The sequence below is a fragment of the Salvelinus fontinalis genome, chromosome 16 (assembly GCF_029448725.1).
Source record: "Salvelinus fontinalis isolate EN_2023a chromosome 16, ASM2944872v1, whole genome shotgun sequence".
NCBI lineage: Eukaryota > Metazoa > Chordata > Actinopteri > Salmoniformes > Salmonidae > Salvelinus > Salvelinus fontinalis.
In genome coordinates, this window is record NC_074680.1 from 48,184,853 (window position 1) to 48,204,826 (window position 19,974).

At 47.3% G+C, this 19,974-nt stretch overlaps 1 protein-coding gene across 5 annotated transcripts in view; it reads right to left on the reverse strand.

Moving 5' to 3' along the window:
- numb (NUMB endocytic adaptor protein) overlaps positions 1 to 19,974 on the reverse strand; it is a 73,580-nt gene that overhangs the window by 18,286 nt on the left and 35,320 nt on the right. For 2 of the 5 annotated variants that reach the window (XM_055865618.1, XM_055865617.1), the window contains exons 4-7: positions 13,912 to 13,944; positions 11,123 to 11,140; positions 9,959 to 10,033; positions 3,882 to 4,022 (exon numbers count right to left, since the gene is read on the reverse strand). In XM_055865618.1, coding sequence (XP_055721593.1) covers positions 3,882 to 4,022; positions 9,959 to 10,033; positions 11,123 to 11,140; positions 13,912 to 13,944 — 267 coding nt within the window. The remainder of the gene's footprint in view (positions 1 to 3,881; positions 4,023 to 9,958; positions 10,034 to 11,122; positions 11,141 to 13,911; positions 13,945 to 19,974) is intronic. The other 3 variants (XM_055865619.1, XM_055865620.1, XM_055865623.1) reach the window with 3 other exon arrangements.

Here is a 19,974-nt window from a genome sequence, read left to right on the forward strand (position 1 = left end):
TTTAGGGGTTAGGGTCTGGTTTAGGGGTTAGGGTCTGGTTTAGGGGTTAGGGTCTGGTTTAGGGGTTAGGGTCTGGTTTAGGGGTTAGGGTCTGGTTTAGGGTCTGGTTTAGGGGTTAGGGTCTGGTTTAGGGGTTAGGGTCTGGTTTAGGGGTTAGGGTCTGGTTTAGGGGTTAGGGTCTGGTTTAGGGGTTAGGGTCTGGTTTAGGGGTTAGGGTCTGGTTTAGGGGTTAGGGTCTGGTTTAGCGGTTAGGGTCGGGGTTAGGGTCGGGGTTAGGGTCGGGGTTAGGGTCTGGTTTAGGGGGTTAGGGTCTGGTTTAGGGGGTTAGGGTCTGGTTTAGGGGGTTAGGGTCTGGTTTAGGGGGTTAGGGTCTGGTTCAGGGGTTAGGGTCTGGTTCAGGGGTTAGGGTCTGGTTCAGGGGTTAGGGTCTGGTTCAGGGGTTAGGGTCTGGTTCAGGGGTTAGGGTCTGGTTCAGGGGTTAGGGTCTGGTTCAGGGGTTAGGGTCTGGTTTAGAGGTTAGGGTCTGGTTTAGGGGTTAGGGTCTGGTTTAGGGGTTAGGGTCTGGTTTAGGGGTTAGGGTCTGGTTTAGGGGTTAGGGTCTGGTTTAAGGTCTGGTTTAGGGGTTAGGGTCTGGTTTAGGGTCTGGTTTAGGGGGTTAGGGTCTGGTTTAGGGGGTTAGGGTCTGGTTTAGGGGGTTAGGGTCTGGTTTAGGGGGTTAGGGTCTGGTTTAGGGGGTTAGGGTCTGGTTTAGGGGGTTAGGGTCTGGTTTAGGGGTTAGGGTCTGGTTTAGGGGTTAGGGTCTGGTTCAGGGGTTAGGGTCTGGTTCAGGGGTTAGGGTCTGGTTCAGGGGTTAGGGTCTGGTTTAGGGGTTAGGGTCTGGTTTAGAGGTTAGGGTCTGGTTCAGGGGTTAGGGTCTGGTTCAGGGGTTAGGGTCTGGTTCAGGGGTTAGGGTCTGGTTCAGGGGTTAGGGTCTGGTTTAGAGGTTAGGGTCTGGTTTAGGGGTTAGGGTCTGGTTTAGGGTCTGGTTTAGGGTCTGGTTTAGGGTCTGGTTTAGGGTCTGGTTTAGGGTCTGGTTTAGGGGTTAGGGTCTGGTTCAGGGGTTAGGGTCTGGTTTAGAGGTTAGGGTCTGGTTTAGGGGTTAGGGTCTGGTTTAGGGGTTAGGGTCTGGTTTAGGGGTTAGGGTCTGGTTTAGGGGTTAGGGTCTGGTTTAGGGGTTAGGGTCTGGTTTAGGGGTTAGGGTCTGGTTTAGGGGTTAGGGTCTGGTTTAGGGTCTGGTTTAGGGTCTGGTTTAGGGTCTGGTTTAGGGGGTTAGGGTCTGGTTTAGGGGGTTAGGGTCTGGTTTAGGGGGTTAGGGTCTGGTTTAGGGGGTTAGGGTCTGGTTTAGGGGTTAGGGTCTGGTTTAGGGGTTAGGGTCTGGTTAGGGTCTGGTTTAGGGTCTGGTTTAGGGTCTGGTTTAGGGGTTAGGGTCTGGGTTAGGGTCTGGTTTAGGGGTTAGGGTCTGGTTTAGGGGTTAGGGTCTGGTTTAGGGGTTAGGGTCTGGTTTAGGGGTTAGGGTCTGGTTTAGGGGTTAGGGTCTGGTTTAGGGGTTAGGGTCTGGTTTAGGGGTTAGGGTCTGGTTTAGGGGTTAGGGTCTGGTTTAGGGGTTAGGGTCTGGTTTAGGGGTTAGGGTCTGGTTTAGGGGTTAGGGTTTGGTTTAGGGGTTAGGGTTTGGTTTAGGGGTTAGGGTCTGGTTTAGGGGTTAGGGTCTGGTTTAGGGGTTAGGGTCTGGTTTAGGGGTTAGGGTCTGGTTTAGGGGTTAGGGTCTGGTTTAGGGGTTAGGGTCTGGGTTAGGGGTTAGGGTCTGGTTTAGGGGTTAGGGTCTGGTTTAGGGTCTGGTTTAGGGGTTAGGGTCTGGTTTAGGGGTTAGGGTCTGGTTTAGGGGTTAGGGTCTGGTTTAGGGGTTAGGGTCTGGTTTAGGGTCTGGTTTAGGGGTTAGGGTCTGGTTTAGGGGTTAGGGTCTGGTTTAGGGGTTAGGGTCTGGTTTAGGGGTTAGGGTCTGGTTTAGGGGTTAGGGTCTGGTTTAGGGGTTAGGGTCTGGTTTAGGGGTTAGGGTCTGGTTTAGGGGTTAGGGTCTGGTTTAGGGTCTGGTTTAGGGGTTAGGGTCTGGTTTAGGGGTTAGGGTCTGGTTTAGGGTCTGGTTTAGGGGTTAGGGTCTGGTTTAGGGGTTAGGGTCTGGTTTAGGGGTTAGGGTCTGGTTTAGGGGTTAGGGTCAGGTTTAGGGGGTTAGGGTCAGGTTTAGGGGGTTAGGGTCTGGTTTAGGGGGTTAGGGTCTGGTTTAGGGGGTTAGGGTCTGGTTTAGGGGGTTAGGGTCTGGTTTAGGGGGTTAGGGTCTGGTTTAGGGGGTTAGGGTCTGGTTTAGGGGGTTAGGGTCTGGTTTAGGGGGTTAGGGTCTGGTTTAGGGGGTTAGGGTCTGGTTTAGGGGTTAGGGTCTGGTTTAGGGGTTAGGGTCTGGTTTAGGGGTTAGGGTCTGGTTGAGAGGCTAGGGTCTGGTTGAGAGGTTAGGGTCTGGTTTAGGGGTTAGGGTCTGGTTTAGAGGTCTGGTTTAGGGGTTAGGGTCAGGTTTAGGGGTTAGGGTCTGGTTTAGGGGGTTAGGGTCTGGTTTAGGGGGTTAGGGTCTTGTTTAGGGGTTAGGGGGTTAGGGTCTTGTTTAGGGGTTAGGTTCTGGTTTAGGGTCTGGTTTAGGGGTTAGGGTCTGGTTTAGGGGTTAGGGTCTGGTTTAGGGGATAGGGTCTGGTTTAGGGGTTAGGGTCTGGTTTAGGGGTTAGGGTCTGGTTTAGAGGTTAGGGTCAGGTTTAGGGGGTTAGGGTCTGGTTTAGGGGGTTAGGGTCTGGTTTAGGGGGTTAGGGTCTGGTTTAGGGGGTTAGGGTCTGGTTTAGGGGGTTAGGGTCTGGTTTAGGGGTTAGGGTCTGGTTTAGGGGTTAGGGTCTGGTTTAGGGGTTAGGGTCTGGTTTAGGGGGTTAGGGTCTGGTTTAGGGGTTAGGGGGTTAGGGTCTGGTTTAGGTGTTAGGGGGTTAGGGTCTGGTTTAGGTGTTAAGTGTTAGGGGGTTAGGGTCTGGTTTAGGTGTTAAGTGTTAGGGGTTAGGGTCTGGTTTAGGGGGTTAGGGTCTGGTTTAGGGGGTTAGGGTCTGGTTTAGGGGGTTAGGGTCTGGTTTAGGGGGTTAGGGTCTGGTTTAGGGGGTTAGGGTCTGGTTTAGGGGGTTAGGGTCTGGTTTAGGGGGTTAGGGTCTGGTTTAGGGGGTTAGGGTCTGGTTTAGGGGGTTAGGGTCTGGTTTAGGGGGTTAGGGTCTGGTTTAGGGGGTTAGGGTCTGGTTTAGGGGGTTAGGGTCTGGTTTAGGGGGTTAGGGTCTGGTTTAGGGGGTTAGGGTCTGGTTTAGGGGGTTAGGGTCTGGTTTAGGGGTTAGGGTCTGGTTTAGGGGTTAGGGTCTGGTTTAGGGGTTAGGGTCTGGTTTAGGGGTTAGGGTCTGGTTTAGGGGTTAGGGTCTGGTTTAGGGGTTAGGGTCTGGTTTAGGGGTTAGGGTCTGGTTTAGGGGTTAGGGTCTGGTTTAGGGGTTAGGGTCTGGTTTAGGGGTTAGGGTCTGGTTTAGGGGTTAGGGTCTGGTTTAGGGGTTAGGGGGTCAGGTTTAGGGGTTAGGGGGTCAGGTTTAGGGGTTAGGGGGTCAGGTTTAGGGGTTAGGGGGTCAGGTTTAGGGGTTAGGGGGTCAGGTTTAGGGGTTAGGGGGTCAGGTTTAGGGGTTAGGGGGTCAGGTTTAGGGGTTAGGGGGTCAGGTTTAGGGGTTAGGAGGTTAGGGTCTGGTTTAGGTGTTAGGGGGTCAGGTTTAGGGGTTAGGAGGTTAGGGTCTTACCGAGTCCTTGATAGCCATGAAGCAGTGGCAGATCCAGCGTCTAGTAGTTCCATCTCTACAGATGTAGGAGAACGCTCTCTCAAAGTTCCTGTCCGGAGCGCAGAACGATACTTTCTCTATTGTCTGGTCTAGGATCAGGTCCTACAGAGGAGAGACATCATTACACTGACTATTTCAGCATTACCTCAGGGGTGTATTCATTAGTTAGAAACCGGTTACTCAAAACGAAAAATGTTTTGCTACGAAAACTAGACATTTTATTGGACAAATTCAGATAGATCCTTCCCTGTTCCGTTCTGTCTGGTTCCTAGTGAATAAACGCCAGGACTTACAGAGGGGAGATATTATCCTGATTAACACAATACCCTGAATGTCATTACAATATGATCAAACACATCCTATCCAGATGTACTTTCAATGTAAAGGAACGTAGATAGGACATGTGAGTGATGTTACAAGTACCAGAAGGACGTATGGATACTCGTACCAGAAGGACGTATGGATACTCGTACCAGAAGGACGTATGGATACTCGTACCAGAAGGACGTAAGGATACTCGTACCAGAAGGACGTAAGGATACTCGTACCAGAAGGACGTAAGGATACTCGTACCAGAAGGACGTAAGGATACTCGTACCAGAAGGACGTATGGATACTCGTACCAGAAGGACGTAAGGATACTCGTACCAGAAGGACGTAAGGATACTCGTACCAGAAGGACGTAAGGATACTCGTACCAGAAGGACGTATGTATACTCGTACCAGAAGGACGTAAGGATACTCGTACCAGAAGGACGTAAGGATACTCGTACCAGAAGGACGTAAGGATACTCGTACCAGAAGGACGTATGGATACTCGTACCAGAAGGACGTAAGGATACTCGTACCAGAAGGACGTAAGGATACTCGTACCAGAAGGACGTAAGGATACTCGTACCAGAAGGACAAAAGGATACTCGTACCAGAAGGACGTAAGGATACTCGTACCAGAAGGACGTAAGGATACTCGTACCAGTAGGACGTATGGATACTCGTACCAGTAGGACGTAAGGAGACTCGTACCAGAAGGACGTAAGGATACTCGTACCAGAAGGACGTAAGGATACTCGTACCAGAAGGACGTAAGGATACTCGTACCAGAAGGACGTAAGGATACTCGTACCAGAAGGACGTAAGGATACTCGTACCAGAAGGACGTAAGGATACTCGTACCAGAAGGACGTATGGATACTCGTACCAGAAGGACGTAAGGATACTCGTACCAGAAGGACGTAAGGATACTCGTACCAGAAGGACGTAAGGATACTCGTACCAGAAGGACGTAAGGATACTCGTACCAGAAGGACGTATGTATACTCGTACCAGAAGGACGTAAGGATACTCGTACCAGAAGGACGTAAGGATACTCGTACCAGAAGGACGTATGGATACTCGTACCAGAAGGACGTAAGGATACTCGTACCAGAAGGACGTAAGGATACTCGTACCAGAAGGACGTAAGGATACTCGTACCAGAAGGACAAAAGGATACTCGTACCAGAAGGACGTAAGGATACTCGTACCAGAAGGACGTAAGGATACTCGTACCAGTAGGACGTATGGATACTCGTACCAGTAGGACGTATGGAGACTCGTACCAGAAGGACGTAAGGATACTCGTACCAGAAGGACGTAAGGATACTCGTACCAGAAGGATGTATGGAGTGTTAGTTACTTCATAATATGTTGTTGTATGTGTCGAACTGCTTTGCTTTATCTTGGCCAGGTCGCAGTTGTAAACGAGAACTTATTATCAACTTGCCTACCTGGTTAAACAAAGGTAAAAAAAAAAAAATTAAATAATGCTTCTGGCTTGACACAATAAGTCTCCATGTGATATTGGCTTCATCCAGCAGGTGGCAGCAGTTGAATAGGGACATGCTGTGCTAATGGTCCATCAAGGAGTTTTCTATAGCAGGTGTACTGGAGTATATAACCAGATACAAAAAAAAGGAGGAACCTTTGGGTCGACAAAACGTTTACAAGTTCATACATTAAAAAAAAAAAAAAAAAAAGTGAAACTTTTGCAAGTCAACAGGGGTGTAAGAGTTTCCTCTTTTGCGAAAGCCAAACTTCCACAAAGCATTTCCTCTGGCTGTTTTAACACGCTGTGGCGGTCATGAAATGTCGTCAGCTGGTGATTGTCAAGAAAACAACTGGCGGTCTCACGACAACGGACCTTTAATATAAACACACGTAGAATCTGGACCTTTAATATAAACACACATAGAATCTCCTGGCCTCAACACGAGCCACCGATGCAGACCTTTAATATAAACACACGTAGAATCTGGACCTTTAATATAAACACACATAGACTCTCCTGGCTTCCTACAAGCCACTGATGCAGACCTTTAACTAATATAAACACACATAGAATCTGGACCTTTAATATAAACACACGTAGAATCTCCTGGCCTCAACACGAGCCACTGATGCAGACCTTTAACTAATATAAACACACATTGAATCTGGACCTTTAATATGAACACACTTAGAATCTACTGGCCTCAACACGAGCCACTGATGCAGACCTTTTGAAACATCTACATTATTAAAAAGTCTTAATTAATCCATGTAATATAGCCTTCACCTTCACAATAAATCCATTATTTATTTTTAGACAGGTCTAAAGAAATATGATATGAAGAAAATGTAGACTATTATCAGAAGAACAGAATATCATACTCTGAGTTGTCCTTATGTTAGGTCCAGATCTGGCTATACCATATGGCTGTGGTCTACACTAGTTCATTTAGCAGACAAGATTTGCTCAGAATTCCATGGTATTATTTTATATTATGAAGAATATAATGGAAGGACACTGAATATAATAGAAAGGATATTTTCTCCAAGCGATTTGAGGAAGTGCAGACATGCGGCTATTCTGTGTTGAGCGGTTAATAAAGAAACAGGTCCTCCTATCTGCTTAATGTAGAGTTACTAATGTAACTTTTTAGTTGTTCTTACAAACGTTGGGCTGATATGTTTGGAGGGTTAATACATCCTAAGGCTTCATGATGCAACTAATGATGATTTTAAAAAAAGTCGCATGAAAGGCATGAGTTCTGCTTTGGTTTTTTTTGCGCAGGCTGTACACACTTCATCAGTCTCTCACTCATAATTTGACAAGCACTTGATAATGCCGCGAATTTCCCGGCGGCATCCCCTTTGTGTGGCCGTAATGCACCCTAAAACATATCCATGCCTTTTCCAGGCCAGTGGTCACTGTACCCTTCTCCCTGAGTGCTGCGCGCTCCGAAGCACCTCTCATCTCCCTCACACGGCTCTCCATCACGTGATCGGGTCTTAATCACAGGCTACAAGTGAAGAAGGACACGTCGGGGACGCAACTGCGCGCGTCCTTATCCAATCCCGAGGTGCACGTTGAAAATATTGGAAGAACTGTCAACATTCACTTTTCGTCAGCCAACAAGATGAGTAGGCCTAACGAACAGCAAAAGCACTAGCCTATGTCAATCTACTATCCCCCAAAGTACAAATGTTGACCTATTCTATTATGGGCGAGAAGTAAATATTCCAGACCTAGTCTGGGACAGTTGTGGGACCCTGACAACCACTAGAACCAATGACGCCACAGATCAGAACGTTTAGCTTAAAATGCTGATTAACTATTCGTCTATTTCTTCACATTATGAACGCAGAAACACGCACGAGGCGGTAGGCTATAAGCGCAAAATGTTCCAATAGCAGGCAAACACCATTCTCAAAAAGTGACCACAAAATGCAATTATGCATTTAATGCTTTTATTATAAAAAGGTGCATTTTTAATGGTGAAAATTATCTTCCCTAAACTTGAAACTCACGCACCGCATTCGGGAAAGTATTCAGACCCCTTGACTTTTTCCACATTTTGTTACATCACAGCTTTATTCTAAAATGAAATTTAACAAAAAAATCCTAAATCTACACACAATAACAAAGCGAAAACAGGTTTATAGACTTTGTTTTACAAATGTATTAAAAATAAAAAACAGAATTATTCAGATCCTTTTCTATGAGACTTGAAATTGATCTCAGGTGCATCCTGTTTCCATTGATCATCCTTGAGATGTTTCTACAACTTGATTGGAGTCCACCTGTGGTAAATTCAATTGATTGGACATGATTTGGAAAGGCACACACCTGTCTATATAAGGTCCCACAGTTGACAGTGCATGTCAGAGAAAAAACCAAGCCATGAGGTCAAAGGAATTGTCCGTAGAGCTCAGAGACAGGATTGTGTCGAGGTACAGATCTGGGGAAGGGTACCAAAATATTTCTGCAGCATTGAAGGTCCAAGAACACAGTGGCCTCCATCATTCTTAAATGGAAGAAGTTTGGAACCACCAAGACTCTTCCTAGAGCTGGCCGCCTGACCAAACTGAACAATCGGGGGGGGGGGGGGTGACCAAGAAGCTCTAGAGTTCCTCATTGGAGACGGGAGAACCTTCCAGAAGGACAACCATCTCTGCAGCACTCCACCAGTCAGGCCTTAATGGGTGAGTGGCCAGATGGAAGACACTCCTCAGTAAAAGCCACGACAGCACGCTTGGAGTTTGCCAAAAGGCACCTAAAGGACTCTCAGACCATGAGAAACAAGATTCTCTGGTCTGATGAAACCAAGATTGAACTCTTTGGCCTGAATGCCAAGTGTCACATCTGGAGGAAACCTGGCACCATCCCTACGGTGAAGCATGGTGGTGGCAGCATCATGCTGTGGGGATGTTTTCAGCGGCAGGGACTGGGAGACTAGTCAGGATTGAGGGAAAGATGAACAGAACAAAGTACAGAGAGATCCTTGATGAAAACCTGCTCCAGAGTGCTCAGGACCTCAGACTGGGGTGAAGGTTCACCTTCCAACAGGACAATGACCCTAAGCACACAGCCAAAACAATGCAGGAGTGGCTTCGGGACAGTCTCTGAATGTCCTTGAGTGGCCCAGCCAGAGCCTGGACTTGAACCCGATCGAACATCTCTGGAGAGACCTGAAAATAGCTGTGCAGCGACGCTCCCCATCTAACCTGATAGAGCTTGACAGGATCTGCAGAGAAGAATGGGAGGAACTCTCCAAATACAGGTGTGCCAAGCTTGTAGCGTCAAACCCAAGAAGACTCAAGGCTGTAATCGCTGCCAAAGGTGCTCCAACAAAGTACTGAGTAAAGGGTCTGAATACTTTTGTAAATCAGTTTTTATTATTATAAATTAACACAAAAAAAACGTTTTTGCTTTGTCATTATGGGGTATTGTGTGTAGATTGATGAGGAAAAAATGAAATGTAGTCAATTTTATAATAAGGCTGTAACGTAACAAAATATGGAAAATGTCAAGGGGTCTGAATACTTTCCGAATTCACTGTATATCAGCAAGGCTCTACACCCGTTGTAAAGCGGATGAATATGCGTAATTTTAAGAAGTTATTTGGCCACTTTAGTGATACAAACTTTATCAAAACATACTATGGGCCAGGCTACATGAGATGTGCGACTATGATTAGAAAGAGTTGCAAAAAAAAAGGTATGCATTGCTTCTTGCCTTACTCTGGGCATAGGCTAATATTGTCACCCATCAGACTATTCTTGATTTCAATCTTGTATTTACATATACTAAATCATTTGTGTGTGAAATTTGTTTGGATTTAGAATATACCATTATCATGCACCTGTCTCGAAACAGGGGGAAATACATGTCATCTTTGCACTTAAACAGCGACTGGAGGACGCTTTTCCCGCGGTTCATTTTCCTGCCCGCCAGGTAGGCTATACTCCTGTTGTAAAGAGAAGCAATGTGCTTAATATCAGGAAAATTGAGAAATAAATATAGTAGACATAGCCTATTGAAAGCTGATGGAATCCTCCTCTTTTTAATAGAGGCCATCACTCTGTTTTCTCACGCTATTGCATAGCCTATAGAAATGTTGCGCAACATGAGCTCATGGGCGCTCAAGAAGTGCTTGATTAGATATTCAATCAAACACTATGCCCGCGTGGGTGTGTGAGACCTAGCTGTTCAGACAGCATAGCAAGAGATCCCTTACCTTAGTTTTGTCATCTACCACACGGAGACCGTCTGCTGAGACCCACAGCACCGCTCTCACTGCCTTCTTCCCTGCCTGCAGACAAAAAGACACACACAGAGATGACAGAGACACAGAGAGATGACAGAGAGACAGAAACGACAGAGAGACAGAAACAAAGCTGACAGAGACACAGATGAGAGATACACAGAAACAGAGATGACAGAGACAGAATCATATGCGAGAGACAGACACAGATGACAGAGACAGAAATGACAGAAACAAAGCTGACAGACACAGATGAGAGAAATACAGAAACAAAGCGGACAGACACAGATGACAAAAACAGAGATGAGAGAGAGAGACAGAAACAGAGATGAGAGAGAGAGACAGAAACAGAGATGAGAGAGAGAGACAGAAACAGAGATGAGAGAGAGAGACAGAAACAGACGTGAGAGAGAGACAGAAACAGACGTGAGAGAGAGACAGAAACAGAGATGAGAGAGAGACAGAAACAGAGATGAGAGAGAGACAGAAACAGAGGTGAGAGAGAGACAGAAACAGAGGTGAGAGAGAGACAGAAACAGAGGTGAGAGAGAGACAGAAACAGAGGTGAGAGAGAGACAGAAACAGAGGTGAGAGAGAGACAGAAACAGAGGTGAGAGAGAGAGAGACAGAAACAGCGGTGAGAGAGAGACAGAAACAGCGGTGAGAGAGAGACAGAAACAGCGGTGAGAGAGAGACAGAAACAGCGGTGAGAGAGAGACAGAAACAGAGGTGAGAGAGAGACAGAAACAGAGGTGAGAGAGAGACAGAGACAGAGATGAGAGAGAGACAGAAACAGAGATGAGAGAGAGACAGAAACAGAGATGAGAGAGAGACAGAAACAGAGATGAGAGAGAGACAGAAACAGAGATGAGAGAGAGACAGAAACAGAGATGCGAGAGAGACAGAAACAGAGATGCGAGAGAGACAGAAACAGAGATGCGAGAGAGACAGAGATGCGAGAGAGACAGAAACAGAGATGCGAGAGAGACAGAAACAGAGATGAGAGAGAGACAGAAACAGAGATGAGAGAGAGACAGAAACAGAGATGAGAGAGAGACAGAAACAGAGGTGCGAGAGAGACAGGGAGAGTTACAGAGATGAGAGAGAGACGGAGAGAGACACACATATGTCACGCACACAAACACAAATCCCAACCTGGAAACAGAGGAAAAACAACTGAAAGTCAAACATTGTAAAGAAAGGTTAGGAGAGAGGAAGTCATGAGTAGGTGTTGTGTTGTGAGTACCCAGACTGGAATGAGGAAAAGACAGGAAGTCATGGAGTAGGTGTTGTGAGTACCCAGACTGGAATGAGGAAGAGAGAGGAAGTCATGGAGTAGGTGTTGTGTTGTGAGTACCCAGACTGGAATGAGGAAGAGAGAGGAAGTCATGGAGTAGGTGTTGTGTTGTGAGTACCCAGACTGGAATGAGGAAGAGAGAGGAAGTCATGGAGTAGGTGTTGTGTTGTGAGTACCCAGACTGGAATGAGGAAGAGAGAGGAAGTCATGAGTAGGTGTTGTGTTGTGAGTACCCAGACTGGAATGAGGAAGTCATGGAGTAGGTGTTGTGTTGTGAGTACCCAGACTGGAATGAGGAAAAGACAGGAAGTCATGGAGTAGGTGTTGTGAGTACCCAGACTGGAATGAGGAAGAGAGAGGAAGTCATGGAGTAGGTGTTGTGAGTACCCAGACTGGAATGAGGAAGAGAGAGGAAGTCATGGAGTAGGTGTTGTGAGTACCCAGACTGGAATGAGGAAGAGAGAGGAAGTCATGGAGTAGGTGTTGTGTTGTGAGTACCCAGACTGGAATGAGGAAGAGAGAGGAAGTCATGGAGTAGGTGTTGTGAGTACCCAGACTGGAATGAGGAAGAGAGAGGAAGTCATGAGTAGGTGTTGTGTTGTGAGTACCCAGACTGGAATGAGGAAATCATGGAGTAGGTGTTGTGAGTACCCAGACTGGAATGAGGAAGAGACAGGAAGTCATGGAGTAGGTGTTGTGAGTACCCAGACTGGAATGAGGAAGAGAGAGGAAGTCATGGAGTAGGTGTTGTGTTGTGAGTACCCAGACTGGAATGAGGAAGAGAGAGGAAGTCATGGAGTAGGTGTTGTGTTGTGAGTACCCAGACTGGAATGAGGAAGAGAGAGGAAGTCATGGAGTAGGTGTTGTGTTGTGAGTACCCAGACTGGAATGAGGAAGAGAGAGGAAGTCATGAGTAGGTGTTGTGTTGTGAGTACCCAGACTGGAATGAGGAAGAGAGAGGAAGTCATGGAGTAGGTGTTGTGAGTACCCAGACTGGAATGAGGAAGTCATGGAGTAGGTGTTGTGAGTACCCAGACTGGAATGAGGAAGAGAGAGGAAGTCATGGAGTAGGTGTTGTGCTGTGAGTACCCAGACTGGAATGAGGAAGAGAGAGGAAGTCATGGAGTAGGTGTTGTGTTGTGAGTACCCAGACTGGAATGAGGAAGAGAGAGGAAGTCATGGAGTAGGTGTTGTGAGTACCCAGACTGGAATGAGGAAGAGAGAGGAAGTCATGGAGTAGGTGTTGTGTTGTGAGTACCCAGACTGGAATGAGGAAGAGACAGGAAGTCATGGAGTAGGTGTTGTGAGTACCCAGACTGGAATGAGGAAGAGAGAGGAAGTCATGGAGTAGGTGTTGTGTTGTGAGTACCCAGACTGGAATGAGGAAGAGAGAGGAAGTCATGGAGTAGGTGTTGTGTTGTGAGTACCCAGACTGGAATGAGGAAGTCATGAGTAGGTGTTGTGTTGTGAGTACCCAGACTGGAATGAGGAAGAGAGAGGAAGTCATAGAGTAGGTGTTGTGAGTACCCAGACTGGAATGAGGAAGAGAGAGGAAGTCATGGAGTAGGAGTTGTGTTGTGAGTACCCAGACTGGAATGAGGAAGAGAGAGGAAGTCATGGAGTAGGTGTTGTGAGTACCCAGACTGGAATGAGGAAGAGAGAGGAAGTCATGGAGTAGGTGTTGTGTTGTGAGTACCCAGACTGGAATGAGGAAGAGAGAGGAAGTCATGGAGTAGGTGTTGTGAGTACCCAGACTGGAATGAGGAAGAGAGAGGAAGTCATGGAGTAGGTGTTGTGAGTACCCAGACTGGAATGAGGAAGAGAGAGGAAGTCATGAGTAGGTGTTGTTGTGAGTACCCAGACTGGAATGAGGAAGTCATGGAGTAGGTGTTGTGTTGTGAGTACCCAGACTGGAATGAGGAAGAGAGAGGAAGTCATGAGTAGGTGTTGTGTTGTGAGTACCCAGACTGGAATGAGGAAGAGAGAGGAAGTCATGGAGTAGGTGTTGTGAGTACCCAGACTGGAATGAGGAAGAGAGAGGAAGTCATGGAGTAGGTGTTGTGCTGTGAGTACCCAGACTGGAATGAGGAAGAGAGAGGAAGTCATGGAGTAGGTGTTGTGTTGTGAGTACCCAGACTGGAATGAGGAAGAGAGAGGAAGTCATGGAGTAGGTGTTGTGAGTACCCAGACTGGAATGAGGAAGAGAGAGGAAGTCATGAGTAGGTGTTGTGTTGTGAGTACCCAGACTGGAATGAGGAAGAAAGAGGAAGTCATGAGTAGGTGTTGTGTTGTGAGTACCCAGACTAGAATGAGGAAGAAAGTTGACTACAACAAAGCAACTGAAACAGTGGCCAACCAGTTCCATAAGTTAAATAACACACAGAGACGGTACGCACAGGCAAACTCATTCACACAGGTCTCGTCTTGATCCTTCTCTGATGGAAGAAGAGCTGGTGAGACACACACACACACACACACACACGTCTCCAGGTAGTTTGTTGGTGAGGTCCCAGACAGTTCCTGGTGGCCTGGCCCAGTAGTACAGTCAGCCATAATCAGAGAGTGAGGGGTTATATTAAGGGGAATGAAAGAGGCAGGCACTTAGCGTCAGACACAAAGCACAACTTACTTTAGTAAAGAAGCCCTTGAAGAATTTCCTGTCCTGTTGTGGGATTGGTACAGGAGAAGGTGGGTGGGTGGGGGGGGGGGACAAGGACGCACAGTGTTACCGATGACTGAGGGCTACATTTAGAATGTCAGGGTGAGGGTATGGGTGTGTGTGTGTGTAAGACAGGTGTGTATTTCTTTGTTCATGGGGGGGAAGGAGGGAGTTGGAGGAGTGAAGCTTGATTAGGAATGAGTGAGTGAGTGAGTGAGTGAGTGAGTGAGTGAGTGAGTGAGTGAGTGAGTGAGTGAGTGAGTGAGTGGAGCGATAGATGGAAGAATAGAGGGGAGGAAGGTGATATTGGAAGGTGAATCATATTGGAAGGTGAATCATATTGGAAGGTGGTTCATCTGGGATTCCTATTGGCCTTGAGGAGTTTACCACAGTCACTGGCTTCATTAATAAGTGCCTTGAGTCATCCCCACAGTGACCGTACATATCCCAACCAGAAGCCATGGATTACAGGCAACATCCGCACTGAGCTAAAAGCTAGAGCTGCCGCTTTCAAGGATCGGGACAATAAGTTGGACACTTACAAGAAATCCCGCTGCGACCTGATGCTCGTCAGATGTGGCAGGGCTTGAAAACTATCATGGATCACAAAGGGGAACCCCGTCACGAGCTGAACAGTGACGTGAGCCTACCAGACGAGCTAAATGCCTACAATGCTCGCTTCAAGGCAAGCAACACTGAACCATGCATGAGAGCACCAGCTGTTCCCGGACGACTGTGTGATCACGCTCTCCGTAGCCGATGTGGGTAAGACCTTTAACATGTTAACATTCACAAGACAGATTACCAGGACTCGTACTCAGAGCATGCGCTGACAGCTGGCACGTGTCTTCACTGACATTTTCAACCTCTCCCTGACCCAGTCTGTAATACCTACATGTTTCAAGCAGACCACCTTAGTCCCTGTGCCCAAGAACACTAAGGTAACCTGCCTAAATGACTACCGACCCGTAGTACTCACATCAGTAGCCATGAAGTGCTTTGAAAGGCTGGTCATGGCTCATATAAAAGATAGATAGTACTTTATTAATACCCTGCAGGGGAAATGTGATTGCAACAGTCGATACCAGGAAATAGACCATAAAAACACAACATGGACACACCGTTTTTTTTATTTTATATCCATTGATGACGATTCCAAGTGTTTGTGTTAAAAAGCCTCATTGTAAGAAGGATCTGCGGAAATGTTCTGTTTTGGCCCTGGGTAAAATAAATCTGTCATCGCACTGCGATGCTCCAGGCAGGTACTGTGGAGGGGCTGGCTAGTGGTGGTTATATATCACTGTGACTAGAGGTGGTTATATTTACTGTGACTAGTGGTGGTTATACCACTGTGACTAGTGTTGGTTATATATCACTGTGACTAGTGTTGGTTATATATCACTGTGACTAGTGTTGGTTATATATCACTGTGACTAGTGTTGGTTATATACCACTGTGACTAGAGGTGGTTATATCACTGTGACTAGTGGTGGTTATACATCACTGTGACTAGTGTTGGTTATATACCACTGTGACTAGTGTTGGTTATACCACTGTGACTAGTGTTGGTTACATCACTGTGACTAGTGTTGGTTACATCACTGTGACTAGTGTTGGTTACATCACTGTGACTAGTGGTGGTTATATATCACTGTGACTAGTATTGGTTACATCACTGTGACTAGTGTTGGTTATATTTACTGTGACTAGTGTTGGTTACATTACTGTGACTAGTGTTGGTTATATCACTGTGACAAATGTGTTGGTTACATCACTGTGACTAGTGTTGGTTATATCACTGTGACTAGTATTGGTTACATCACTGTGACTAGGTGGTTACATCACTGTGACTAGAGGTGGTTACATCACTGTGACTAGAGGTGGTTACATCACTGTGACTAGTGTTGGTTATATCACTGTGACTAGTGTTGGTTATATCACTGTGACTAGTGTTGGTTATATCACTGTGACTAGAGGTGGTTACATCACTGTGACTAGAGGTGGTTACATCACTGTGACTAGAGGTGGTTACATCACTGTGACTAGTATTGGTTACATCACTGTGACTAGTATTGGTTATATATCACTGTGACTAGTGTTGGTTATATATCACTGTGACTAGTGTTGGTTATATCACTGTGACTAGTATTGGTTACATCACTGTGACTAGTATTGGTTACATCACTGTGACTAGTATTGGTTACATCACTGTGACTAGTATTGGTTACATCACTGTGACTAGTATTGGTTACATCACTGTGACTAGTATTGGTTACATCACTGTGACTAGTGTTGGTTATATCACTGTGACTAGTATTGGTTACATCACTGTGACTAGTATTGGTTACATCACTGTGACTAGTATTGGTTACATCACTGTGACTAGTATTGGTTATATATCACTGTGACTAGTATTGGTTACATCACTGTGACTAGTATTGGTTACATCACTGTGACTAGTATTGGTTACATCACTGTGACTAGTATTGGTTACATCACTGTGACTAGTATTGGTTACATCACTGTGACTAGTATTGGTTACATCACTGTGATGTTAAAGGTACTGTGGAGAGGGCTGGCTAGTGTTGGTTACATCACTGTGATGTTAAAGGTACTGTGGAGAGGGCTGGCTAGTGTTGGTTACATCACTGTGATGTTAAAGGTACTGTGGAGAGGGCTGGCTAGTGTTGGTTATATCACTGTGATGTTAAAGGTACTGTGGAGGGGGCTGGCTAGTGTTGGTTATATCACTGTGATGTTAAAGGTACTGTGGAGAGGGCTGGCTAGTGTTGGTTATATCACTGTGATGTTAAAGGTACTGTGGAGAGGGCTGGCTAGTGTTGGTTATATCACTGTGACTAGTGTTGGTTACATCACTGTGATGTTAAAGGTACTGTGGAGAGGGCTGGCTAGTGTTGGTTACATCACTGTGATGTTAAAGGTACTGTGGAGAGGGCTGGCTAGTGTTGGTTATATCACTGTGATGTTAAAGGTACTGTGGAGAGGGCTGGCTAGTGTTGGTTATATCACTGTGATGTTAAAGGTACTGTGGAGAGGGCTGGCTAGTGTTGGTTATATCACTGTGACTAGTGTTGGTTACATCACTGTGATGTTAAAGGTACTGTGGAGAGGGCTGGCTAGTGTTGGTTACATCACTGTGATGTTAAAGGTACTGTGGAGAGGGCTGGCTAGTGTTGGTTACATCACTGTGATGTTAAAGGTACTGTGGAGAGGGCTGGCTAGTGTTGGTTACATCACTGTGATGTTAAAGGTACTGTGGAGAGGGCTGGCTAGTGTTGGTTACATCACTGTGATGTTAAAGGTACTGTGGAGAGGGCTGGCTAGTGTTGGTTATATCACTGTGATGTTAAAGGTACTGTGGAGAGGGCTGGCTAGTGTTGGTTATATCACTGTGATGTTAAAGGTACTGTGGAGAGGGCTGGCTAGTGTTGGTTATATCACTGTGACTAGTGTTGGTTACATCACTGTGATGTTAAAGGTACTGTGGAGAGGGCTGGCTAGTGTTGGTTACATCACTGTGATGTTAAAGGTACTGTGGAGAGGGCTGGCTAGTGTTGGTTACATCACTGTGATGTTAAAGGTACTGTGGAGAGGGCTGGCTAGTGTTGGTTACATCACTGTGATGTTAAAGGTACTGTGGAGAGGGCTGGCTAGTGTTGGCCTCTATAGCTCTAATCTTGTTGAGGACCAACGTCTCCAGCATGAGCTCTAGTTTGTCCTGGTTGGTGCCGATGGTAGACCCTTCTTCTTCTTGATGCTTTTGTTTAGTCCGTTTGCATCCCCCCCCCCCCCCCCACCAACCCCCCCCCCCCCCCCCCCCCCCACCAACCCCCCCCCCCCCCCCCCCACCAACCCCCCCCCCCCCCCCACCCCAACCTCTCCATCAACGTCAGCATGATAAAGGAGATTATCGTGGACTACAGGAAACGGAGGGCGGGGCACGCCACCATTCACATCGACAGGGCTGTAGTGGAGCGGGTCGAGAGTTCCAGCATCCCGGAGTCGCCTCTTCACTGTTGACATGGAGACAGGTGTTTTGCGTGAACTATTTAATGAAGCTGCCAGTTGAGGACTTGTGAGGCGCCTGTTTCTCAAACTAGACACTAATGTACTTGTCCTCTTGCTCAGTTGTGCGCCGGGGCCTCCCACTCTCTTTCTATTCTGGTTAGAGCCAGTTTGCGCTGTTCTGTGAAGGGAGTAGTACACAGCGTTGTACGAGATCTTCAGTTTCTTGGCAATTTCTCGCATGGAATAGCCTTTGTTTCTCAGAACAAGGGTTCGCAGTCTGCCTCCCAGATGAAGCAGGGCAGCGCTCCTAGATGGGCAGTGCTCCTGGACAGAGTCTAACACTGCTGGTCCCTTTGACTCAACTCCTCTGGAACCTACAGAGAGATAGGCTACACATCTGTCTGTGTGACAGGTCTTCCCTGTGGCTGTCCCCGTTGGCTAAGCTGGGATCAACAGATGGCCAGAGAGGATAGCACATCCAGACCCTCAGACCTGGAGATCCAGACTACAGGACACAGTACACTGGGTGGAAACAGAGGAAGACTGGCTAGAAACACACTAGGGTCAGACCCTGACCGATACAGAGGAAGACAGGCTAGAAACACACTAGGGTCAGACCCAGACTGGCTAGAAACACACTAGGGTCAGACCCAGACAGGCTAGAAACACACTAGGGTCAGACCCAGACAGGCTAGAAACACACTAGGGTCAGAACCTGATCGATACAGAGGAAGACAGGCTAGAAACACACTAGGGTCAGACCCCGACCGATACAGAGGAAGACTGGCTAGAAACACACTAGGGTCAGACCCAGACCGATACAGAGGAAGACTGGCTAGAAACACACTAGGGTCAGACCCCGACCGATACAGAGGAAGACTGGCTAGAAACACACTAGGGTCAGACCCCGACCGATACAGAGGAAGACTGGCTAGAAACACACTAGGGTCAGACCCCGACCGATACAGAGGAAGACAGGCTAGAAACACACTAGGGTCAGACCCCGACCAATACAGAGGAAGACTGGCTAGAAACACACTAGGGTCAGACCCAGACCGATACAGAGGAAGACTGGCTAGAAACACACTAGGGTCAGACCCAGACCGATACAGAGGAAGACTGGCTAGAAACACACTAGGGTCAGACCCCGACCGATACAGAGGAAGACAGGCTAGAAACACACTAGGGTCAGACCCCGACCGATACAGAGGAAGACAGGCTAGAAACACACTAGGGTCAGACCCCGACCGATACAGAGGAAGACAGGCTAGAAACACACTAGGGTCAGACCCCGACCGATACAGAGGAAGACAGGCTAGAAACACACTAGGGTCAGACCCCGACCGATACAGAGGAAGACTGGCTAGAAACACACTAGGGTCAGACCCCGACCAATACAGAGGAAGACTGGCTAGAAACACACTAGGGTCAGACCCTGACCGATACAGAGGAAGACAGGCTAGAAACACACTAGGGTCAGACCCAGACTGGCTAGAAACACACTAGGGTCAGACCCCGACCGATACAGAGGAAGACAGGCTAGAAACACACTAGGGTCAGACCCCGACCGATACAGAGGAAGACAGGCTAGAAACACACTAGGGTCAGACCCCGACCGATACAGAGGAAGACAGGCTAGAAACACACTAGGGTCAGACCCCGACCGATACAGAGGAAGACAGGCTAGAAACACACTAGGGTCAGACCCTGACCGATACAGAGGAAGACTGGCTAGAAACACACTAGGGTCAGACCCTGACCGATACAGAGGAAGACAGGCTAGAAACACACTAGGGTCAGACCCAGACTGGCTAGAAACACACTAGGGTCAGACCCCGACCGATACAGAGGAAGACTGGCTAGAAAGACACTAGGGTCAGACCCCAACCGATACAGAGGAAGACTGTAACACATCAGGGAAAGGAGGGATACTAGCCACGTAACGACGCCACGCGGTGAGAGATGACAAATAGACAAATGGGGAATTGAGAGGGAGAGAAGGGC